At 36.6% G+C, this 26,744-nt stretch overlaps 1 protein-coding gene and 1 long non-coding RNA gene across 3 annotated transcripts in view; one reads left to right on the top strand and one right to left on the bottom strand.

Annotated features, from left to right (window-relative positions):
- adka (adenosine kinase a) overlaps positions 1 to 19,267 on the top strand; it is a 282,153-nt gene extending 262,886 nt beyond the window's left edge. For both annotated transcript variants that reach the window (NM_212791.2, NM_001272084.1), the window contains exons 10-11: positions 11,860 to 11,946; positions 17,708 to 19,267. In NM_212791.2, the coding sequence (NP_997956.1) occupies positions 11,860 to 11,946; positions 17,708 to 17,832 (212 nt within the window). In that variant the 3' untranslated portion in view covers positions 17,833 to 19,267. The remainder of the gene's footprint in view (positions 1 to 11,859; positions 11,947 to 17,707) is intronic.
- On the bottom strand, positions 18,927 to 24,751 carry LOC141377186 (uncharacterized). The gene is made up of 2 exons (XR_012389310.1): positions 24,562 to 24,751; positions 18,927 to 19,570 (listed from the first exon to the last, which is right to left on the bottom strand). It is a non-coding gene; the product is annotated as an uncharacterized lncRNA (long non-coding RNA).
- Positions 24,752 to 26,744: the final 1,993 nt, after the last annotated feature.

Here is a 26,744-nt window from a genome sequence, read left to right as displayed (position 1 = left end):
TAAACGCACACGCTCTTCCTGTGTGTGAGTGTGTGTGTGTGTGTGTGTGTGTGTGTGTTTGTGTGTGTGTGTGTGTGTGTGTGTGTGTGTGTGTGTGTGTGTGTGCGTGTGCGTGGGTGTGTGTGTGCGTGTGTGTGTTCATGCTCTCCCTCACATTTTTCTTGTGTTATGTTAGGGCTATTATTCAGTAATGTTTGCCCGTCCTTGTTTGTGTCTCATTAATGCAATGCACCTTCACTGCAGCTGAGCTCAAACAGAATGGCTGTAAACAGTAAGTTAGTGGCTGCTTGTTTTGATCGACTTAAAAAGAAAAGAGCTTACAGTTAAGAGACGTAGCATTGATTGATTACATAAACGGCCACTGTATTGCCTTAACTGACACAAGGTGGACTTGAACTTTCCTGTTTAGACACTTCAGTGTGTTTGTGCTTGCAGCATGTCAAAGAAATAGAAAAAGTTGTGCTTACTGCTGCAATTTTATATCTATGCTGACACTTTGTATCTTACAACTGCAAAACTGCAACTTTTTCACAGTTTGAGACTAAAAACAGTGACAATTTTTCATAATTGACATGTTGTCATGGATTTTTTTTATCTCAGCTGTCATCATATACACAACAGTTCTGTCTGGTTCTCAAATCTGATTGGCTGATAGCCATGGGATATTCTGCAATATCAGAACTCGTACAGTCTCCTCACTATTGTGTATTACTCTGCTCACATAGAGTAACAGCAGATCAATAAACTCACTACAGTTTGACAAATAGCAACAAATGTCATGTTATCCCTGTATAAATAAATAAAAGAAATAAAAAAATAAATGTTGCAGGTGTTGGACAACATAATGTACTTTTGAGGCTTTTTAGTCAAGAATGTAGTTGTTTAGTCTGCAACCATGCTTTTTTTTATAAGGATAGTGTCTATTTAAAATATTTATGTTTGAGAGATGGCACGTCAGCGGCCATTAGCCTGTCATACTAAGCAGAGCAAAGATGGTTGACATTGTCTATCCACCAGATGGCAACAGAGAACGCATAATAACCTCTTAGAAGAGAAAAACTCATAATTTCTAACCATAGCTGATCAAATCATCATTAAACAGGAAAGTGACATTCTTAGTCGATCTTTCTCTTTTGTATGTTGTCGTGTTGTATTTATATCTCAGTAATTGTAATGTATTGAGTGTAAGATGGGACTCAGGAATGTATGTGTTGGCCACTCTTTGTATAACCCTTTTTTTGGGGTTGGCCATCTCTTGGTTTCTAATGACTCTCCTGTTTTTGTTACTGCAGACTAGTTTAGTAAAAAGAAAGAAAGAAGAAATGCTCACATGTGTTTAGCGTTTTTCCTTTTCGCAAAGACAATAGTAATCTGGTAGTGTTTGTGCTGCTTTGGCTTTTACAGGGTTAGTTAATGTGATTTCCCGATTGCAACAGAGAAATACTGGGAAATCTCTGTAGACTGATGGCATTTCATGCAGTTCAGTCTTATAATCTTAAAATATCCGCAAAATAACCTTTTTTGTAATTACTTTAGACATTAAGCTAGAGAATTATTCAAATACTAGCTCTAGAATGATGTGAATTAGTAACGTTTTCTTCTGTTTTGACGTCAGCTGCAGATGTGAATGAATGGTGGAAGAAACCAGACTCTCTGTGTTTGATTTTCGTAGCAGTGCGATATGGCTATATATCCTCACTGATGGGACACTAAAGCACTTTACCTGTGACCTCGTACCAACGCATACCAACCAGTGCCAATAAACAGCCATATCGCACTGATACGACTTTATACAACAGTTCGGTGTGTGTGTGTGTGTGTGCGTGTGCGTGTGGGTGTGGGGGTGTGTGTGTGTGTGTGTGTGTGTGTGTGTGTGTGTGTGTGTGTGTGTGTGTGTGTGTGTGTGTGTGTTCGCTGTATATAAAAACACATGGTTTGCCTTCAAGAAATTGGTTTGGAACTATATATATATATTGGAACTGAACAATGTTTTCAATAATTGAGAAAATATTAATATCTGTAAGGTTTTTATAACTGACTTTATCTCAGTTATGATTTTAATTATGGTTATATCTAACAACTTTGTAACTTTTGAACAATGACCTTATTTCATGTAATGATGTGACATTTTATGTTTTTGCTCTGTCAGAATGGCATTTCTCTTATTATTCATCATTTTTTATTCATAGGAAAAATACTCCCTGCACAAGAATGTATTTATAATTCACCTCATGAAATTTCAGCATATGCAATGCATTAATTTCCGGCATTTAAGTATCTGGCTCGTGATGGGAAGGGCGACGGATGAAGACCTCCTCACGTCCTCCAAATCGATCGTGACATCATCACCGCTCGTCTTCAGCTAATTAGCATGGCTCAGAGGCGAGGGGATCTGATCAATGTCTCGCTTTGAAAAGGGCAAAACTGCCTCTTAAAGCTCTCTCCGTCCCAGACTCCTCTGATTATTTGTGCTGGTTATCTCCTGCCACTCCCGCCATGGTGGTTGCCCTTTATTAGCGGCTAAATGTGTTTGTCACGCTCGTGTTTCTCTGACCAGCCCTAGCGTGGAGATAGTGGATCAGAGAAAAGAAGGCAAGCGAGGGCAGTTTTGCTCCGAGTGTTTGCCAAGAGGAGGGCCATCCTTGTTTACTCCTCAGAGCTTTTGTTTGGCTCCAGAGACGACGAGAAGTGGATTTGAGAGGAATAATCTCTCACCGTTCCGCAGCTGTCTGAAGGCCTTGAATCCCTCTCCCGCTCATCGGTTTTGTGTCATGTCTCATTGTGCAGTGAATGGCTCGTCATTCAGCAGCTCAGGTATCTATTGGAGTCGCCAAACATTTCGGCTTCTGCCTGAACAGCCAAATAATAATCCACCATGTGATCTGTTTTTGTTTTAGTGATGTATTTGAAACGACAATGCCTCAGATACTGTAAAAGAGTAATTATCGCATGACCCGAGGCGTTCATGGTTTTGGCTTGTCACATTACGAGCGTAATCATATTACGCCGCACATAACTAGTGATAACAAGAGAATTTATTACACGTAATTGGCGTGACTCCACAGCGCTGTAAATGTTATGATGGCTTTTTTCTGATCCTCGCCTTCTATAAATAGTGGCGCACGCATGTTTTGTCTTCACAGGCCTGTTTTATTTTGAGCCGGTCCGATGCATGTTTACAGCGCCGCTTGTTCCTGGAGTGCCTTTGCGAGCAGAGCTGCGGTTTCCTCTTCCTCCTGAGAGGGCTGTGCCAAAGGGATACAAAACCCTGAAAGCAACATCTCACTTCTGATGTGAGCGCACAAGTGTCAAACACAGCACAGAAAAGAAACAGCTGTACAAGAGCTATTAATATAACCTCACAGCTCTGGAGGTGTAACTTTGTTGCCCCTTTTTTTTCCCGCTCCCTGGGTAGTCACGCAGAGGAAAGTATTTTCACTTTCTGCATGAACATGTAAAGTGAAGAATGGCAAAACCACAAAAGCGATGGAACTCCCTGTGAACTGCCCGGAGACTGTGTTTACAGGGACGACCGCAAGCCAGTAACAACAAAGACAGGTTTTGGCAGCAAAGTTTTAATTGCCATGCCTATTAAAGAGCCCTGCCAATGGCCTCTTTTGTGTTATACATTAACATGAAATTGGTCCTGGAACGCGCTCAGACTAACCAAAACAGCATGTCGAGAGCCAAGTTCAATAATATGTTTTGAATAAAGATGTGATGTGTTCTCTCTAGTTTGATGAAATGGAAGGAGATGTCCATCAAGGATGGTTTTCGGAGGGAATGTGAGCGGCGTGCAGCGATTTAGGAATTTAATTTCTCAGTTTTTATTTGCCCTCGTTTGCTCTCGCGTGCTTATATAAATTGTCCTCATTCACGTTGGACCAGAACCTCTTGTAAAACCTTAATTCAAAAATGATTCATTGTTGCTCTTTAAATGATTTAATTTCCCTTGTGCAGCACACTTGTTCTTCCCTCTCACTGGTTTGCCTTGCATTTGACACTTAAGAAATTGGTTTGCTGATCATTAAAAAATATATGGGAACTGAACAATGTTGAGTTCCGCTAAAAATGCCCACACATGAATTCTTTCTGGGTACTAAAAGGTTGAAAGCAAGCACCAAACAGCGAAATTTGCAAACAAATTACTCTGAGTTGGTTTTATTATTATCATCATCATCATCATCATTAATATTATTAATTTAAAATGTATACAGTGGAACCATTCAGTTGCCATTTTAATGACTCTCATGAGTTAATCAAAAGCACAGAACAGCCAGTCTAATGCATATATGCACAGCTATGCACATCTATTTTTGGAATGAATCAAATAGTTTTGTGTGATTTTTCAAATAAATAACTCTTTAGACTCTTAAGAGTACATTTTGGTCACAATCGTACAAGCGTAAGTTCTTGAACAAGTGACTGAACTGAATCTTTTTAAAAGATCAGAAACAGAATAGCACCAGACTCTTGTGTACAAAATATATATAATGTACCAAAGCTCAACCAATCAACTCTTACAAACTGACTTTCTAGTGCAATAAAATCTTGCAATGTGACCAGTTTACTATGATTCTCAAATAAATGGCTAAATATTTTTATTTATCAAGAAACATACAGTGTCCAGAAGACTGTAATTCCCATTTTAATGACAGTTTACATGTGAACCTAAAGTTGGTAGGGTCTCTTATTACACAATGATGATATATTTCCTACTGAAACAGAATATTGAGTTGCGACCAAGGTTTTATTTTTGTGCGACTCGTCTCATCTTTTACCTACAGCAAACTAATGGTTAGAGGGGTGTGGCTAAATATATTTTGACCAAGTCGTCAAACGGACATCATCAGAAAAGGAATATTATGACTCTAAACTAGACTCCAAAACTAAAGCTAATGGTCAGATTTGATTAAACATTGCCCATTTTTAAATGGATTAATTTGAATGAATTAATTGATCTCCTTAAAATGAATAAATTGCCAATGAATAAAATCACACTAACAATGTGTGCTAGCAAAATAAACCCTGTACATTTTGATTTCATGCTGGCTTTATAAGGTTGAAGGTTAGTCCCTATTTTTTTAAATAATGTTTTTAAAGTCAGTTACAATAAGGTCGATTCTCTAAATTGAATCCGAGAATTAGGACAGGTGATTATCAAACTTGCCAAACAACTACTAAAGACTTGTTCAGACTAATGACTGTGCAATGCAGCATTTTATAAACTAACTAAACTCATGTTGCTCAACCAGTATTATTTAACAGCAAATTTCTAAATGAATGAATCTCGGACCAAAAATATTAGTGAATAAAGCACACAAAGCATATAACTGAAACGCCTGGTTTTAGACCATAATTCATTAGTATGGTGTAGGGCCTCCTTTTGCTGCCCATACACTATCAGTTCATCTTTGTAATGATAGATACAAGTCCTCCACTGTGGCCTGAGAGATTTTGAGCCATTATTCTTGGAGAAAAGTGGCCAGGTCACTGTGTTGTGCTCCAGAATGCTCCAAAGTGGCTCAATAATATTTAGTTCTGGTGACTGTGCAGGCCATGAGACATGTCACTTCACTTTGTTCATCAAAAACCTCGTCGCCAGTCTTGCTGTGTTTGGTTATCATCCTGATACACCTCCTTCATGCAACAGTCTGAAAAGAATTGGGGCTTTTCCACAACGAAAATCTCTCGGATGTAGGAAAAACCGTGAAGGTGGACTCATCAGAGAACAATACATGTTTCACATTGTCCACAGCCCAAGATTTTTGCTGCTGGTACTATTGAAACCAGTGTTTGGCATTGGCACAAGTGACCAAAGATTTGGCTTTAGCAGCCCGGGCATGTATATTCACCCATAATTTTGTGTGCAGCGTATATATATTTTAAGCAAAACTGTGCTATTACTATTACTGGCTATGATGATTGGCCACCAGGCTGGGCAAAATTAGCCATGAAACCTCCAACACTAAATTGGCCAGTGTTTCAGTTTCATTTACCAACCCCAATGTATGCATGTACAAAATGTGTGTATATGCGTGTGTTTGAGTAAAACATGTTTACTAAATAGCATATGAATATATAGTACATGCATATATAGTAATGAATTACTGGTGTTAGTATGTTTTACAGTTATTATCACATTATCATTAAGCTGTGTAATTGCGTTTCCATTTTCCACATTTTTTTTCCATCACAACTACTAAAGAAGTGTTAATAGAGTTTGAGTACAGCAAGACAATATTCAATTATTATTTTATTTTTGCTTTGTATGGTGGTTAACGATAACACACAGCCTCAGCAATGAAAACATTCTATTGGACCAATTAGTAGTGTGAATCTTTCTTTTTTTCCAAGCATTGGAGCTCTTGGAGCTCATTGGAGCTCTTGCCTCCATTCCTTGAAACTCTTGTCATTGTCCCCATTGAGAGCTGAGAGGGGCTCCCGGACACCATTTGGCATCCAAGTGGTTGGACGCCTCGTCCTCCAGCGCAGCCCCTCTCATTTCACACGTCCTCCCCCCATTATCATATCAATTGATGCAGCTTGTAGGAGACAAAGTGAGGTTATGGGAACCACCTAGAGCAACATGCACCATTAAACATCAATGCGAGGGGACTAGCACATATGCAAGTTCAGCCTTGTTTACCAAGATGGAAGACTGGCAGTGTATGTTTCCAGAGTTTTTAACGCTCACAGCCCTCCCTCTGAACCCTAAATCTGTTTTACACACCGCAGTTTTATTGTATTGACATTTGTTCCTTGTAGCAATTTACATGGAGTTAATAGGCAGTGTGTGCTTGATATATATTTTTTATTGTAGCATTTTTTCGTGGACTCTGACCCCTGGATATGACCTAATGTTGTACCACGCACTTCCAAGAATCACCTCATAATTTTTTTCCCTCCATATGACTCACCACGGCTGGGATGTTTGGACATTTCCCAGCATGCCTCTGGTGCGTGACCTGTCATCAAAGGGCAGGAGGGTTTAGCTCATGCTAGTACCTACATTCGCACCATGCTGAACTGCATTGTCTCTGCTCTCTCCCCCTCGCAGATCTGAAGAAACAGAGTGTTGTAGCTTCATACGAGCCTTAATCGTCAGTTTGATGTCCATTATTGTCTAGAGCCTCTTCAGTTCAGTCATGGGTATCAAAGGGAGGAACAGTTAATGGCTATTTTTTTTCTCTCGCTCTCAAGCTGCGCTGTTTCTGAGTCATAAAAGGAAGTAGAATCAGGTCAGCCTATGTACAGGAAGGAAGGAACCACATACAGTTTCATTTTGAACACATTCATTTGCTTCTGGTCATTTTTTTTTCCCTTCAGTCACTCGTCTGTTTTAACAAAACTGCGCATTAGACTCACGTTCGTAGTTGTGCGCAAGGGAGAAAGCATGCTATGACAGCAATGGAAATATTGTATTCTTTAATTGCGAAATAATAGATAGATCATGAGTTTCTGTTAACTTAATTCGCACGGAAGATCCTCTAGTTAATCATTTCAAGAGGAAGGCGGGCGAGCATGCTTCATTGCCTGCATTAATTAAGCAAAGTCGTTTTGCTGCTAATTAGCTGATTCTAAAAGGATCTGCTTTTTGTGTAATTAATTATCAAAGACACAATCGGCTGCCTCGTTGAGGGAAAAACCGCTCACACACGCAGCAGACGTGTCTTGAGTGCTCATTGTTGCGTCAGTTGAAAGGCTTCGCTCACGTTCACTGTTGTTTACTGTCTGCGTCTGATGGTTTCCTCTGAAGTTCTGCACACAAAGTGATGGTCTTTGACACTTACCGGCTACTATTAGCAGGTGTGCGCTTTAAAGCCCTCTGTAGATGCGTGTTGTTACTGATTACAGGCTGTTTTGGTGAAGGAATTGTCACCATGTCTAGCTAAGGCTGGATTATGTTTTTCAGCTTTCTCCCTTAGGTCTTCTAGTTGGTGTCAACAAATGTGAGGTTGTACGCAGCCTTCAAGTAGAGTTTGAAATATTGTAATTTGGAGTTGCAAGCAAATGAATGTTTACAGGACATCATGTCTGTCTATGGTGCTCTAGCCATACTAGAGTGAAATAGTGTAGGCACATGTTTATATTAAAAATAGACCACTTTTTTGCAAGTCAAATGCACCACAGGAACAGTTCATGGTTGAAACTGAATATTAATAATAATTATTACAGAAACGCACATTATATATCACCTTTTTAAGTGATACAATTGTTGAATTAGAGCTGGGCTCTAAAATCAGTATCGATATTTATTGACCAAACACACCATTGTCAAAAGCGAAAATTAAAGCTGTGACTGGCAGCAGCGAGGAGATTGTAAATAAAAAAGGATGTAAGTATGTCGCCAGAGTGGCTTTTTGGTTTCTTTTCTTGTGCATCCCATGCAATAGCTCCCCATCTGAAAGATTTTTAGCATGGGGTCATTTTTTAGCATAATGTAGTCATTCAACTTCACAATTTGTAATGTTTAATTTGTGTTGTTTATAGAGTTTGACGTTCACTGTATCATTATTATTCACACTTTAAATTTAGCTTTGATTGTTCAGTGTTTATACTTTACCATTACACACACTTTGTAACATTTTTTTATTAAGTTTACGAGTCTCTTTAGAACTTGTGTTTTTATTATAAAGAGATATATTTAGTTTAAATATTTTTGTTCTTGAATATTAAAACTATTTGCCTCAGTAACTAATGTTGGTAAATTAAAATAAAAAAAAAAAAGTCCTAGCATTCCAAATGTATTGTTAAAAATATTCAATTATTATCGATATCGAATGATATATATATATATGTGGGTGTGCGTGTGCGTGTGTGTGTGTGTGTGTGTGTGTGTGTGTGCGCGCAAATTCACCCAGCCCTATGTTGAACATTTTATTAATTAATTTTGAATTATAGTATATTATAATAGCTGTAATAGCTTATTGTGAGGACAGATTTATTCAAACATGCAGGCATCACTAATGGATGTAATGTAAATGTAATTTTTAATGTAATCAGTAAAAATTTAATGAATATTTAATAAAGTACATATATTTACAAAGTGCTATCTTTCTCACTGACTCACAAAATATGAACAGTTAATTACTTCCCTAAGGTACATGTGACATTGTTTATGAGTAGTTTTATTGATGCCTTTAAGCGGTTAGATGGATTGAGTGCTTACACGAGACATGATTTTGCTCTGTATCTTTCAGCATTGCTTCTAATATTTATTGATGCTTCTTTTGTGCTATAACTTATAGTAAAGGAAGGAGAGAATATCAGTTCTAGTGAGCTTGATAAGTGCCACATAATCATAATACTTGGGATTAATTTTCACTGTAGTTTAGTACTGCTTTAAAGCATCAGGCACAATGTTCATGACTAGGACCGATCACTCTTTATTTTGATGGTCTGTTTGTTGAATTTAAGTTACATTGCATCTACATGCCAACTAATTCTCATTAGATTATAAGTAGACTGTTAGGTTGGGATCAGGGTTAGGGTTAGTGTAAGTTGACATGTATTTGCAAAGTTTCTTATAAGCAGTTAAATGTCTGTTGAAGGAGCAGTATCAGCAGATATTAAGCAGACAGTCTATTGACACTCAAATGGACCATTAAAATAGTGTTACCCCAGGGCCCCCACTTACCTCGCACAGATGAGTGGGCTTGACAAACCAACTGTAGAAAGCACAATCTTTCATCTCTTTGACACTTGAACTGATTTTCACCAGTTTTGCACATTCAAACCAGACACGTTCCTACAATCAGAATCAAAAATAAAACTCTTTACATTTATGAAGTGTGCTTCACACTGGTGAGTGGGCTTGACAAACCACACTTTTCTCTCGATTCAAAAAAATAAATAACTCACACTTACTCCTAATTCTCTGAGCACCAACAGTTGCTTTGTATAATTAGAATGTCTTGTGCGTATTGTGTCTTATTGAATCACTAAATGCCTCCTCAATTGTAAGTCACTTTGGACAAAAACGTCTGCTAAATGAGTAAATTTGAATGTAAATATTGTAATTGAGCTGCTACTACACAATGGAAAACACCCCATACTATGCAGATGAGTCATACAATGCAGTGCAAAAGCACAATTAGTATATTGTTTGGTTCGGGTTAGTAGAATAGGTTAAAATTAGCTTGAAACTGTATATAGTCAACATGATGACTAGATATGTTATGCCTCGTTTCAACTGCGTGGTTCAGAAAAGTACAGTACAGTTTGGTACGGGTCACCCTGATCAGGGTTGCATTTGCACTGCCAAAATACCCTTATTTAATAAGTGTGGTGTATGCCATAAAGTTGTGATTGTGATTCTCGCTCAAAGAAGAAAGGTGTATGGACAGTTCACTCATTGCGTCTTTTGTTAACTAATGTTCATAATGTTCAAATACATCTATATGGCAAATATGCAATTAAAAAAGGAAATTGGTACACATTGTGCTTTCCACACATTTGGGTGCAGCACAAGAAATTAACAAGTTTTGTTTGAGCATGGTTGATTTCTGCCCACCAACATTGTATTATCATGTTGTTGTGTTTAAGTTGTGTATTTAAAAATAGCACTTTCTGTGTTGTTGTTGTTCACTTCTCTTGCTGCAACCTCTGGTGATGATTCTAAACCAATCACTGGTGACACTATAAACCAACAGCATTAAGCCGTGAATATAGCTCCACCATTTTGGTACTGTAAAATTTAACTAAATACCCTTAAATAGGGTGCCAAAAAAGTGGTACAGTTCGCAATTTTAGTATTTGTGGTAGTGCTAAAAAAGTTCATGCCTACTGTTCTGTACTGTACCGAAGTGCACTACTGAGTGGAAACAGGCCATTAGTAAACCCAATAACTAATTTGTATTATTATAGTTCTCTGTAAAAGTGCATTGGATTCAATTATGTTAATCTAATTGTATACCAGATGTGACTGCAATTGTCATGTCGTGTTTTTATTTTTCCAGCTTGACTGTGTGGCATGTGGTAATAGCGGCTGCAGTCGGCACCCACCAGGTGCTCTTGAAGGCAGCAGTAGCTCAGTTTCAGATGGCAAATTGCAGTGCTGGATTGTGTTGCCAGACTTGCCACATGTGGAATTTTCTGAACACCCTCAAGAATCTAATATCAGGTTTTCTGAAGTGCTCTTCTTACTGCAAAGCAAAGTTATATCAGCCTTATTCAACCCTAATGGAGCCTAATGGCATGAATAAAACACAAGCGTATGGCAGAAGGCATTCGAGAGGGAACCGCGGGACAGTTAATGCATTATTTTAGCCCGAAAGGGGACAGATCATTCAGACTGAATGCTGAAAATAGACTGACGTCGTCTTTCAAATGCTATTTTTGAGAGCTGATTCATTTCTCTACAAGAATTGCGGTGCTGAAGAACCGCCAAATGATATAATTGCCTCTCCTTGAGTTCAAGGCCCAAGCAGGGCTCTTACAGCTCATCCAGTGAAAATGGCACATCCCTCTGTTCATTTCTGCATGTCTTAAGGGAACTTCTCCATCTTTTCATGATGCTAAGTTGGTTCTTGTCTCTGCTGTGTCATGGATGATTAGCATCATGCTAACTAGATTTGTTTGTAAAGGAGACATACGCAGAAAACAAGGCGTGTGAGCTCTCGAAACAGTGATGTTTTTTATTTTTGCGGCTTTGAATCTATGCTTGACACTGTTGAAAAATGAAAAAGTTCTTTGAGCTTCTAAGGAAACTATACAGTCTTTTATATAAAAAAGACCATATTTGACAGTAGAAAGTCTCACACGTCTACCAAACAGCCGGTCTGTAAATGAGGCTCATTTTTCAGCTCTACAATAGTTTAACAAGCTCACACTTACCGTGGACCATCTTTTCCACAGGTGACAAGGTGGAGACATTCCCTGTCCTGGAGATCGACCAGAGCGAGATAGTGGACACCAATGGGGCTGGAGACGCTTTTGTTGGAGGTACTGTACTACTAAAACTATGGTATTCTTTCTTGTCTGGTTTATACTCGAGGGGTACGCTTGTTAGCTTGAGTGCACGCAGCGAATGTGACGTCATCGCAGAGTTTGCGGATGTTCACTTTGGGTGCGCGTGACATGATTTCGGCTGGCGGTGCGCATGGTATTTTTTGAGACTCGAGCTAACAGTGCGCGCGGCGCCGCATTTGATTTGAGTTCATTATGAAACACTCTGAAAAGATTTAGTCAGAAACAGTACAACAGTACAGACATCTTTATGATCCAAGATCATAGAGATAACCTAATGATCAATCATTCTTGACTAGAAATTGAAACAGCTGTGGGAAAAGAAAACGTTTTTGTTAAAAGGTTTTGAAAAACCTGAAGGATACGTTTGTTAAAACCGAAAGAGGTCATGGCAAAAGTTGAGACCCAGGTACACAATTACAGAATATGTTTTTCCACTAGTCACTGGTTTTACACTGATGATGTATATAGTTGAATTTTGAATTTAAAACAATTTAATAGTTACAAAACTATAAATAAGGTACAAATTATTCATTTGATAACAGAAAAAAGGAGTCTTTGAACCAATCGGTTTACAATATACTGATGGCCTGTTTTTCTAGGCTTTACTGGTGATAATGGTCAGGAATGTTGGACCATTATTGCCTTTTTAGCATAAGTACAGGACAGAAACTAACCAGACAGTAATGTGTGAATTGTGGAGCAGGCTAAATAAAAAAAAACACCAGTATTTTATTTAGTAAGTGTACTTTTCTTTTTTTTGCTTTTATTCTTGCCATAATAAAATATATTTGTAGAGCAACCCATCCCCTTTTATTAATATTTTAATAAATTTAAAAGGTAAAACTGTCCGAGATATGAACGAAAGCAAGCGATGCATCAAAGTTTGATCTTAAAAAAATCTTAAATGGTTATAAAAATACTTATCATTAAAATAATTTATAAAAACAATAAAAATAATTAGTTTAAAAGTATTGAATGATATTAATGAAATGACGTAGTTTCGGAAACTTCCTACTTCTCTATTTATCCGTCTGTCTTTACAGTCAGTTTCTTTTGACCCCCCCTTGCCATTTAAATAAATATCACAACGTTGAACACGTCGAGTATAAAAGCCTCGTCCGTTTTGCGACGTGCGCGCACAGTCAGCACAGATACGTGATGCGGCGCCAGGCAAAAGCATAAATCCAGCTTCAACCTACACTGGTCTCAGGGTTTGGTTACGATTATCATTCCATCAATTCGGTTCAATTAAATATCTTGGTGCACAATTCTTTCCAAACACAATTTTATACTTTACTTCGCAGCACAATAATTTTTGTATAAATTTTTTTTTTGTATTTAATTTTGTCCTTTATACAAACAGTCGGATATATGAACCGTACTTTTATTTTCACCTGCTCAAAGAAAAAACACTTTTTGTATGCATTAAACAAAACTTAATTATATACACTGAACAACATGAGCATTTATAGCAAATAAACTAATGTAAATAACCCTCTTGCTTTTCGAGCATTGTCAAGCGAGTTGTTAAACGCCTATGATTGGTCACACGCTCAACAAAAAGGGCAGCGATTGGCTGCAAGGTTTTGGGGCTGTACACTGATAGTGACACTGACAAACGAAAGCAGCGATCACAGCTGATCCATGATAGATGCAGTGGAGAAAACTCACTCTGAAGACACGCTTATGTCTGGATTCACAAGCATCACTATAACCGCTGAAAGGAGAGGAAATGTCATGACAGCAGGTCAAAGGAGCCACAGAGAGAGAGAAAGAGAAAGAGAAAGAAATGGAGTTTACCTTCATTTTCTCAATAGCAGTGAAATATGGGCTTTTGCTTTAAGTTCAGTTTAAGTGAATGACTGTCCAGCAAACGCACGCAGTGAATTGTGCTGAGTTTTTGAATTTTAATTATTCGCACTCATCTCCCTCGCCATAGTATTCTACGGCGACATGCACATAGGAGATAAATGCAAATTATGTCAGTACATAATGTAACAAATTACATAACGAAATGTTCCCGTCTGCATTGCGATGCACTAAAGAAACAATAAATTTTGACACCCTTATTAAACAGGAGAGCATAGTGCAAGCAACGCCAAGGTTGTGGGTTCAATTCCCAGGGAAAAGTAGGAACTGGTCAAAATTGTACTTTCAGTGCAATGTAAATCACTTTAGAGAAAAGTATCTGCCAAATGGTTAAATCATTTCCTCACCTTCATATCACCCTCAACCTGTGACTTCTCATTTTTCTCTGGAACTGATGATGATTACTGGTTTTCGTGCTTACAATGAAAACCAGCGCAAAACAACATTTGAACTCTATTGACTTCTATTGATTGTATTGCCAAAAAGCGATGAGACATTTTTCAAAATATTTTCTTTTGTATTCGACAGAAGAAATTCCAGTTGGCACATAAACGGACTGAATTGTTGTAACAGGTGTGTTTGACTCAGACTAGTCCTAGACAGAATGTGTTTGAAAAATCGCTTTTACATTTAGATTTGATTGTTTGGCAGATGCTTTTGTTCAAAGAGATTCTCAAATGAGGACAATAGAAGTGATCAAAGCAACAAAAAAGAAGAAATTGTGCAAGTAATCTAACACCGCACAGATAGCAAAGTGTACCAAATTCACCTGTACCACATGTCTTTGGACTCATTATCATTACATTGTAAAAATTATTAAAAATAATTAAATGCCTGTTGCTGGTGTTATTGTAATTATTATTATTAATAATAATATAAATAATAATACATTTAAAAAACATATTTAAAAAAGACTGATAGCAATAACCCATATATATTTTTTGTTATTAAAGGGCACCCATGATGAAAATTTTATGTTTGTAATCTGTTTGGACAGAACTGTGTGTAGGTATTGTGTCCACAGTCATATTGGGATGATATAAAGAAATAAGTCTCTTTTTTAAATTTCCTGGCGTTAAAATGGGATCCAAATCCCTCCAATTTTTAGGACCACCGCAACGTAAACTGGGAGTGCGGTTTCCCCGCCATCCAAATTGATTGATAGCCATGTATGAACATGTCTCTATAGTAATGTATATAATCATATAAACAAGACAGAACATGCGCAAAGCAACTGGGATTAAAAGATCTGTTCGGCTATCTGTGATCATCAATCATTATCAAATGTGGTCAAAAATGAGTTTTACAAGTTTAAAATGTTTTGAGAACAATGCATGTTTGTAATGAATTACAGCGGTTTTACCGTATTTGCTTTAACACCACAGCCACATGTTAATACAATTCTAAAAGAAGACTATTCAATCCAGGTTTGTGGCTGTTAAATCAGGTTTATTTTTAACTTTAACACAACGGATATCCATACAGCAGTGAATATTAACGTGTATCCTGTCACATTTGCCATGCAAAAACAGTGCACAGTTAAACGCACTTGCTGCGTGTGCATGAACTTTGTTACGACATTGTGTGTGACTCATCGTTGCAGAAAGGCTTGAATTAAGTCCACAACATTCATTCATTAATTTTCTTGTTGGCTCATTCCCTTTATTAATCTGGGTTCTCCACAGCGGAATGAACCGCCAACTTATCCAGCACATTTTTACGCAGCGGATGCCCTTCCAGCCGCAACCCATCCCTGGGAAACATTCACACACATATTCACACACACATACACTACGGACAACTTAGCCTACCCAATTCACCTGTACTGCATGTCTTTGGACTGTGGGGGAAAATGGAGCACCCGGAGGAAACCCACGCAAATGCAGGGAGAACATGCAAACTCCACACAGAAATGCCAACTGAGCCGAGGATCGAACCAGCGACCCAGCAACCTTGCTGTGAGGTGACAGCACTACCTACTGCGCCACTGCGTCGCCACAAGTCCAAAACAAAAATATCAAATAATCATTGGGAAAGTTCTTACTGTAGTTTTTTTTCACAAACGTTACATGAGATCTGCTTTTTTCATGTATGTCACTGTGCTGTTTATCTGACACAGCTGAGGTGAAGATTGAGGCACACTCTGACAGGCACATGGGAATGGTAAGCGGGGAGAACTAGCATTAAAGGCACAGGCAACAACAACAGCTACAATGTTGTTCAGAGCAGAAAATTCCAATATTCTGAAAGGTATAATAAATAATCTGATGGGTGTTTTGAGCTGAAACTTTTCAGACACATTCTGGAGACACTAATGATTTCTCTTAAATCTTGAAAAAGGGGTCAAATTAGGTGCCCTTTAATGAATATTTATTCTAACATAATTCAGACAAAGAAAAAAGCTTGTAAATAACTATTTATGTAAAGAAGTCACATTAATCATAATAAATGGTTTAACATTCACATTATTATTATTATTATTATTATTATTATTATTATTATTATTATTATTAAATATGATTTATGATGAATTCAGACATTTAATTATTATTTTAAACCTTTTAGCATCTCTGGAAAAATTTTGATTAAACCCAAATATTTTTTTTGTTGTGGTTGTTGGTATTATTATTATTATTATTATTGTTATTATTATTATTATTATTATTATTATTATATTCAAACAAACATTAAGACATTATTCTAAAGGTTTTTGGCCTCTGCAACACCTAGGCTTATGAAACTAATAATTAACAATAATTCACATATAATTTACAGCAGAAAGAAATTCCAGGCAGCACACAAATGGCCTGAATTGTTGAAACAGGTGTCCCAGACTCAGACTAGTGCTAGACGAAAGTATGTTCGATGGAAAATCACTATTGACAAGACAATTTAATCCAGGATTAGGTTTGATCTGTAACCTCTGGGAAACGGGATCGTGATGCAAGAGCTCTGACACACGATGCTTATTTATTCCCCGCACAGCTGCTCCGGAATGACAATTTGCAGACGGATTCTGGTTATACTTCATTTCGTTTGGCTTCATTTCGTCACACAAAAAGCCGCCAATGTCCCATTGTACTATTTAACCCCAGATAACACAGTTAAGGGGGAAATAGATCGCTTTCGTGATGGATTAGTGGAGTTTCCAGACTCCCCGCAGCCGTTATCTTTAATCTGCGGGTTTTGCTAATAACCGCGCGTCTACTCCGATCTCAACTGTGAAGTCATCCATCAAATGCGTAAAGCACAACGCTGTTTGGCTCCCTGTGTAAAGCAAAAATATCAATGTTGATCACTGGCTCTGCGTAATTCATCTTCATACGCCGCCTCTTACTCGGCCCTCTGCTTTTCAAAGGCCACAAGCCTGACTTGCTAACATGTCTTCCTGTAGCTCTTCCAGGACAACCTTGCGACTAATAGAGCTGTGAGCGTGTTTGCTCAAACGTCGTATTGATTTTTTTTAACTCCTTTATCCGTTCCAACAAGAGGTTGGAGGCCAGCGCTCCGGCGCGTTGGAAAATGAATCTGCCAGCTGTTTTTCAATGCAGCAGAGAGCAGAGATCTAGGTGGGAGGGTTCAGAGCCCGAGGGCAGCTGGAGGATTTCTGTATCGCACAGCATTAAAGCATCACCTTTCCCCTCCTTAAGCCTGATTTCCTTAATTTTTTAAAAGAAACTACAGGCAACCAAATCGATTTTCTAGGCTAACAGTCTCCGACATATGTTTATGTGTGTGTGTGTGTGTGTTTACGCGCTTGGATGTGTGTTCATGTATGCATTCATTAAACATATGCTTACGTGCGTGTGTTTCTGCACGCTTTCTGATTGGGATGAAATCTGTTCTGTGTTTGAATTGTGCGCAGGTTTCCTGTCTCAGCTGGTACAGGATAAGACCTTTGAGCAGTGCATCCGCGCTGGGCACTACGCTGCTAACGTCATCATTCGCCACGCGGGCTGCACATTCCCAGAAAAGCCAGACTTCCACTGACGGGCCGCTGAGAGACCGGAAGATTTGGCCGCACAAGTGTTTTATAGGACTAATGCCTTTCTTTTTTTTTTCTTTTTTTAATTGACTTTTTATCTTCTTTTCCTCTTTCCTCTCTTGTTCACTGCCTGCTGCCTTCCGTGCCTCGTGGGTTTTTTCTGTCTCACGGCTTAATGCGATCACAGAGATGTTTTTCACATTTCAACTGTTTACAAAAGAGGCAAAAAGAGGAATTTTTGTGATGAAAGTGTTGATTTGTTTTTAATGAGTCCATTTTAGTATTGCAGTTAAAGATCATGGTCAGAACGTATGAAAGCTACTTTCTGCCATTGGAATAAAATGTAAAAATTTTTGTTGTGACTTTTCTTCTTACAATTCTGAGATAAAATTGCAAGATTATATTTGATTCTGGTTGATTACTCAGATTCTTGCAAAAACAAAAAAAAACTTTCTATATAAACTTAATTGAAATAAAGAATATAAACTCCCAAAAATTGGCAATTCAGAATGAAAATATTTAAAATTGTGAGATACAAACTCTTGACTTCTTTCGGTCATGCTGTATATCTCTCAATTCAGTTTTTCTGAGAATTGTAAGTTTTTCTGAGACTTGCAAATCTCACAGTTCTGACATTTTCTCAGAATTGCAACTTGTCGTGACAAATTTAACAGTTCTTTCAACCAATTGTGAGTTTACACCTCTTCAAGTAAAAAGAAAGCAGAATTGCGGCAAGAAATCATTTGCATGAAAAAAGCCAGCCAATAAACTGGTTATTGCAAGAAATAGTCACAATTCTAACAGAAAAATCTAAAGTACAATACAAATTGGAAGAAAATAAAGTTTAATAAATAAACTTTAAATTGCAAAAAAGCTCGCAATTCTGAGAAAGTAAATACATAAAAAAACATACATACAAACTCATACATACAAAGAATTTCAAAATAAATATAGTTCCAATATGTTCAGTCTCACAATGTTGACTTTGTCACAGAATTCACTTTTTTTTTTTTGCAATGTACTGTCAGGTAAATAAAAAAGTTAAGTATGAGACAAACAAAAAATTGCATTGAGTTGAGTCACAATTACCATATTTTTATATTATTTTCATTTGTTTGATCCTATGGCAGAAACAGGCGTCTGTATTTTAAGATGTGACTGTTTGCTTACATAATTACCTTAATCATATGGTGAGACTGCTTTAAAAACTGATACGTAAATTACAAACATTGATTACAGTCGCCAGATGAATGATATGAACTTTAACGAAATCAAAGGCTTGTTTTATCTCAGAGGAATTTTGTTGGCCAGTCCTGCTGTTGTAAACCAAATGTAATTGTGAAAAGCACACTCGAATGTGTCACGATCAAAGAAATCTGTTGTTGTGTGAGCATAACCTCTGCCAAAATAAGAATAAAAGAGCCTGTATTACTGCTGTCACTTTCATTCTCTTCCTTGCATTATAATTGCTTATGAAAAATGAGTGTTTTATTGCTTGAATTGGGATTCTAATGTGTGTTTTTGGTCCAACAGAAAAGCGGGACTCCACTATTGGCCTGTTTTACTCACCTGTGTGTTCTCTTGGATGGTTAGAAAAAGCCTCCAGCTTCTTCCTGTCCCGTTGATGACAGTAGCAGGTCTGCATGGGTTCATCTCTGTGATTTGGCATGAAGAGTAGCTATTGTGAGCATCATTAGAGAGACTGAAGGTACAGCTGCCCCTTTGTCACAGTGGATCCGGGTTCTGTCAATGACACACACACATTGGCATCACCAAGCACATGGTTTTAAACAACCCGCTAGTCTGCGAAATCCTTAATGACAGCGAAGGACAAAGTCCTTGAGCACTATTTCACATTTTCAGCTCTCGCACATGGTCACACTGGTGTTTTTTCCACTTCTCTAATCCTCCCGCTGTGGGTTGTACAATGATGCTGGGTGCTTTTAAGACCTGCGAAAGTTGCCTGTGAGGTTTATAAAAAAGTAAGTTGATTCACAGGTGTCTTGCTTTCATACAACGTTTCAGACCAAGCTCTGGGCCAAGTCACTTTTTGATATATTTCAAAGTATATTATGTGTCTTTAACTACTATAACTCAAATGTCTTTTGGTACATGATAGAAACAGGTTTGTTGGTGAGTTATTTTTATAATGTGATCGTTTTAAGTATTAGGTTTTGGGTCAACAATATAATTACAGATGTATTTACAGAAATTAATTACAACTGTAATTATTTGCTGGTATAACTTAAAGGAACACTCATCTTTTATTGGAATATGGGTTCATTTTACAACTCCCCTAAAGTTAAAAAGTTAAGTTTTATCATTTTTGATCCATTCATCCAATCTCTTGGTCTGGTGAGAGCACTTTTATCTTAGCTTAGCATAAGTCATTGAATTAGATTAGACCATTAGCATCTCAGCATCACTTTAAAACTTTAAAATGCCATTTGTCAGCAAGAGGATTTAATCATTTAAAATTAAAATGTGAACACTTGTCATTTTTTCTATTTTAATAACTGTGGGTGAGAATAAGTATGCTGAATGAGGTTGGAATTATTTTACCCATGTTTAACCATAGAAAGTGGAGTATAACTTATTTGGTAATACTTTAGTGTACTGATGTACCATTAATAACTACACAGGGAGTTGTTTGCTGGTATATTTTAAATGAACACTCACCTTTGTTTGGAAAATAGGCTCATTTTAAACTCCCCTAAAGTTGAAAAGTTGAGTTTTACCTTTTTTTAATCCATTCAGCTGATCTCTTTGTCTGATGGGAGCACTTTTAGCTTAGCTTAGCATAAGTCATTATATCAGATTAGACCATTAGCATCTCAACATGCTAATGGTCTAATCTGACTATTAGCATGCCATTTTTAGCAAGAGGATTTAATCGTTTAAAATAAAATATGAACACTTCTGGGTGAAAATAAGTATTCTATATGAGGGTGTAATTATGTTACCCATGTTTACTCATAGACATGGAGTATAACCTATTAGATAATAGAACACTGATCCATCATTACTAACTTCACAGGGAAAAAGACTAATGCAATGTTAACTATCTAGTAATTACTGTTAAGTAATAACTGTCTAGGGTGGCACGGTGGCTCGGTGCTTTGCACTGTCACCTTACAGAATGATGGTTGCTGGTTCGAGTCCCTGCTGGACAAGTTGACATTTCTGTGTGGAGTTTACATGTTCTCCCTGTGTTCAAGGAAGTATGTACTGGTATATTTTAAAGGAACACTATTTTTTTATTGGATAATGGGCTCGTTTTACAACTCCCCTAAAAAGTTTAAAAGTTAAGTTTTAACTTTTTTTTATCCATTAAGCCGATCTCTTTGACTTTTGGGAGACTTTTTAGCTTAGCTTAGCATAAGTCATTGAATCTGATTAGACCATTTGCATCTTAACACACTCATCATTCCTTTAAAACTTTAAAAATGCTATTTGTCAGTAAGAGGATTTAATTACTGAAAAATAAATGTGAACCCATATTTTACCCATATTTAACCATAAAAAATGGAGTATAACTTATTAGGTAATACTTTAGTGTACTGATGTACCTTTAATAACTACACAGGGAATTGTTTGCTGGTATTCTGAAGGAACTCGCATTTTATTGAAAAATAAGCTCATTTTAAACTTCCCTAAAGTTAAAAATAGAGTTTTACCATTTTTTTTAATCAATTCAGCTGATTTCTTTGCCTGATAAGAGCATGTTAGTTTAGCCTAGCATAAGTCATTAGATCATATTAGACCATTAGCATCTCAACATGCTCATCATTACTTTAAAACTTTAAAATGCCATTTGTGAGCAAGAGGATTTAATCGTTTGAAATAAAATATGAACATTTGTGGGTGAAAATGAATATTCTAAATGAGGATGTAATTATTTCACCCATGTTTATCCATAGAACATGGATAAACATAGAACCTATTGTGTAATATTTTAGTATACTGATTCATGACTAATAACTACACAAGGAACTATTTGCTGGTATATTGTAAAGGAACACTCATATTTTATTGGAAAATAGGCTCATTTTTTTTAACTCTCCTAAAAAGTTTAAAAGTTAGGTTTTACCATTTTTTTAATCCGTTCAGCCAATCTCTTGTTGTGGTGGGAGCACTTTTAGCTTAGCTTAGCAAAGTCATTGAATCGGATTAGACCATTAGCATTTCAACATACTTATCATCACTTTAAAACTTTAAAATGCCATTTGTCAGCAAGAATATTTAGTCATTTAAAATAAAATATGAACACTTGTTGTTTTATATATATTAAGAATAATTATGCTGAATGAGGATGGAATTATTTTACCATAGACATGGAGTATAAACTATTGGGTAATATACTAAACCATCATTAATAACTGCACAGGGAAATTGACTAATGCAATATTAACTATCTAGTAATTACTGTTAAATAATTAGTACTTTAATAGTAATAATAGTCTAAAAATTAAAAAGTAATAACAGTACTGTTAAGAAGTCTCTAGTAATTACTATAAAGAAGTTGATTAATAGATTAGGAATATCTCACAGATGAAACTGGTATAATTCAATATTAACTAGTCAATAAATACTGTTTTTTCATTCTACCTAAAGAACTAATGAAAAAGTATCATAATTCATCCATAACTAATTAATAATTAGTAACACTGAAGTAATTACTAGTGAGTTACAATGCAAACTTTATTTTCTGCATATAGAGAATCGAATTGAAACATCTATATGCTATTAGGTTACCAATCGATGATGTAAAGAGTATTGTATATTTGTTCACAGTAGTGGTCAAAATAGTAATGTTTTGCAGTTTTGTCCTTTATTACTTATTTTTAATTATGAAACTTTCTAATTAGTTCCTAAGAAAGTAGTTATTGGCGGCGCAGTAGGTAGTGCTGTCGCCTCACAACAAGAAGGTCGCTGGTTTAAGCCTCTGCGTTTCTGTGCAGACTTTATGTTCAACACAGTCCAAAGACATGCTGTATAGGTGAATTGGATAGGCTAAATTGTCGGTAGTGTGTGTGGATGTTTCCCAGAGATGGAATACGGCTGGAAGGGCATCCGCTGCGTTAAAACAAGCTGGATAAGTTGGCGGTTCATTCCGCTGTGGCGACCCCGGATAAATAATGGGACTAAGCCGAAAATAAAATGAATAAATGAAAGTAGTTATTGGCTAGTTAAGTGAACTATCAGTGTCATATGTGGGCTATTCATTCGTTATTTATTAATCAGTTTTGTGACAGTTAACAGTAATTACTAGACAGTTAATATTGCTTTGGTTGTTTGTTCCAGCTTAGTTATTAATTAATGATGGATCAGTATTGTGAAGTGCTACCACACATTGTGGCACAAAATTGCATTCAGTCACACATTACAATAAGGTTCCATTAATTAATGTTAATGTAATCCATAAACATTTATAAGAATGAACAATACTTGTGCAGTATTTATTAATCATAGTTTAACATTAGCGGTGAATTATTAAAATCCAAAGTCTTGCTTGTTAATATTAATGCAATAAGTAATTTTAAAAGGACTATATAGAAATCTGTATGTGTTATTCATTGTTTGTTCATGTTAGTAAATGTTTTAACTAGTTAAAACCTTATTGTAAAATGTTACCCATTTTAGGTATTGTCTTTAACTCGTGATATTTATTATGTAATGTTTCTCTGAAAAAATTAACAGGACATATTCCACTATTAGTTTTTTTTTTATTATTATTTGATGCTTGAAACTCCTTTTTGTCTGTGTTTGATCCGTTTGTGTGTATGTAATACATTGTTCCAAATTATTCATTAAAATGTTAGTATAGAGTAATTAAAAACTTATTATTAAGTTGGTCTGAAAAGAGGGTGGCGCAGTAGGCAGTGCTGTCACCTCAAAGCAAGATGGTCACTGTGTGGGCTAAATTGTCCGTAGTGTGTGAGTGTGTGTGAATGGGTGTGTATGGATGTTTCGCAGCGCTAGTTGCAGCTGGAAGGGCATCCACTGCGTAAAACGTGCTAGATAAGTTGGCGGTTCATTCTGCTGTGGCAACCCCGGATTAATAGCGCGACTAAGCCGAAAAGAAATGAATGAATGGTCTGACATGTTTATTTATGCAAACAACTTGAAACTGGGTCTTTGGGGATTTTAAAATAATTCATTTGAATGGATAAAATCTATAATCACTGACATAAACAAAAAAAACAGCATCATATGTTCTCAGTAAATGAATTCTAAGTTCTGTTATCTCATTAGAACTGCCAAATAGTATCATATTTAGTTTATTTAAAGCAACAGATAAGACCGGCTACTGTATGACCTCATATAAAGTTTATACATTTCACAATGATTGATGCACAATATCCTTAATGCTATTTGATTTGGTTTGGTACACCGTAACAGCAAATAGTGTAATATTTCAATTATTTAAAAGGCAAAATAACATCCTGTTGGACATCTATCGAACAGTTGCATCTCTGTGTTTAGAAAAATAAACCATTATCTGGAAGGTCATCAGTTTTAGCTAATCTTCTCGCCCTACCGCTGTTATACACTTGTTCGGAGCACTTATCCTGACTGCATGTGAATATAAATGTGCCAGTGGTGGAAATATGCAAACATGAATAATTCCAACGTATCTGTGTAAACTAAACAAATGCACCTTCCCTTTTGGCATACAAATAAGTAACACTTGCGATAGCCAGTCTCAGGCTAAAAATAATGCCAGCGGTCACCTGAGAATCGGCAGGTAGCGTGTTATGATCCACTGCAGCAGATAACCAATAGGTTTAACTTCCAATAACCGCTCCAAAATGGTCCGAATTCAATACTAAAACGGCTGTGTGAGGATATTACCAAAATAAATAGTGTTAGAATATAACTCCCAGTAGCTCACCCTGTTCTGTAAATCAGGTTTCAGAAAGAGACAAGCCTTTGGTGTCAGATCACCTTGATCAGGCTTTGCTGGAGGCCAGTTTGAAGGCTTTTGCCAAACTGTAACCACATCCCGCATGGCTCAAGTTTTATTCAGTGTGCAATTTGTTTTCCTTTCAGGCACAGTAAAAAAGTAACATGTCCGTGGTTCAGATTGCCCTGCACTACACCAAATTTTCACTGCAGGGTAAAGTCATGTGCAGTCGAGAACTGTCAGGGGGTTTTGTCACTAATTTTTTTCTTGTAAATGAAATGGCTTTGATTTACGCTGGTTGTGTTGCTCCAACTGTGGTGAAACACACTGAGCTGTATTTAATTGAGCCTGGTATTTATATTGAAAAACAAACATCAATTAAATGTGCAACACCTTCCGAGCAATTATAAAATCATATATAATTAAAACAGTGTGAAAGTTTTGTTATAATTACGCATATGTGCGTGCATTCGCATGATATTGATCTGGATAGGTGATATTAAAGGCGTAGTTCATCCAAAAAATGAAAACTTGGTGTTAATTTACTCACCCTCAGGCCATCCAAGATCTATGTGATACTTTTTTCTTCCTCAGTAGAATATTATAGATGATTTTTAAATGAAACCAGGCTCCTTGGTGAGTCAATATTGGTACTTTGAGAGTGAAAGAATAAGTGTAAACTAATACCATGTGACTCCTGACAATATACTGACTTTTGCTCATCAAAAATGTTACTCGCTTGCTCACTTTTTTTTTTTGAAGCATATATCAAGTAGTAAATTGCAGTAGCTTGCATGTGTGTTTGAGTTCATGAATACACCAGTATACCTCAGAAAACTTATGATCCAGTTTAAACCATTTACTGATGCTGTGGATTAAAGCTAATAATGTTGCAGGTAATGTTCAGTGTTTTGTGAAGACTGATTGTTTAAGACTTTAAAGTATTGTTAGAATCCATAGGTATTAACTTTTGGGGTGACACTTTACTTGAAGGGGTGTTCATAAGACTGTCATTACACCTTTAAATCATGTAATTTGATTTTATACATGCTTATAACAACTGTCATTAAGTTTCATTTACTCAGTTGTGACATTTCAAATGCAAATATGACATTGTTTGTTATGACAACTTGACATAAATAAATGACAACCTGTTTTTGTATTTGTCATGACAACTTGAAGTAACCAAGACAACAAAACTTGTCATAAAATTTCATAACTGAGCAAATGTCATTTAATAACAGTTGTCATAAGCATGCATAAAATCTGGCATTTATGATGTAACATATCATGGTTATAAAGGTTTCATGATTCATTCAAGTAAAGTGGCTCATAAGGGGGAGCTTTCTTAAAGGTGTAGAGCGGGTTTTGGGTGATCTTACATTAAAGAGCCATCAAGTAGTTTTAAACTCATTAGATTACGTGATGAGCAAAAACTCCTGGCTCCTGGTCGTTTATTGGGGATTGAATAGCAGCTATAACATTGCATTAGCGGTGCGCAGCAATTATTAAGAACTTTAAAGTAATGTCAGAATCCATATTAACTTTTGGGGTGACACTTTACTTGAACGGGTGTTCATAAGACTATCATTACACCTTTATAATCATATAATGGGATTTTAGCTTATAACAACTGTCATTAAGTTTCATTTGCTCAGTTGTGACATTGTAAATGCAAATATGACATTATTTGTCATAACAACTTGACATAAATACTTTGCAACCTGTTTGTGTATTTGTCATGACAGCGTGATATTATCAAGACAACAAAACTTGTCAAAAAAAAGCATAACTGAGCAAATGTCATAACAGTTGTCATAAGCATGCATGAAATCTGGCATGCATGATGTGACATATCATGGTTATAAATGTTTCATGACTCATTCAAGTAAAGTGGCTTATAAGGGGGAGCCTTCTTAAAGGTGTAGAGCGGGTTTTGGGTGATCTTACATTAAAGGGCCATCAAGTAGTTTTAAACTCATTAGATTACGTGATGAGCAAAAATTCCTG

Source organism: Danio rerio, chromosome 13 (genome assembly GCF_049306965.1).
Source record: "Danio rerio strain Tuebingen ecotype United States chromosome 13, GRCz12tu, whole genome shotgun sequence".
In the NCBI taxonomy this organism is placed as follows: domain Eukaryota; kingdom Metazoa; phylum Chordata; class Actinopteri; order Cypriniformes; family Danionidae; genus Danio; species Danio rerio.
This window is presented reverse-complemented; position numbering and strand designations above follow the sequence as displayed.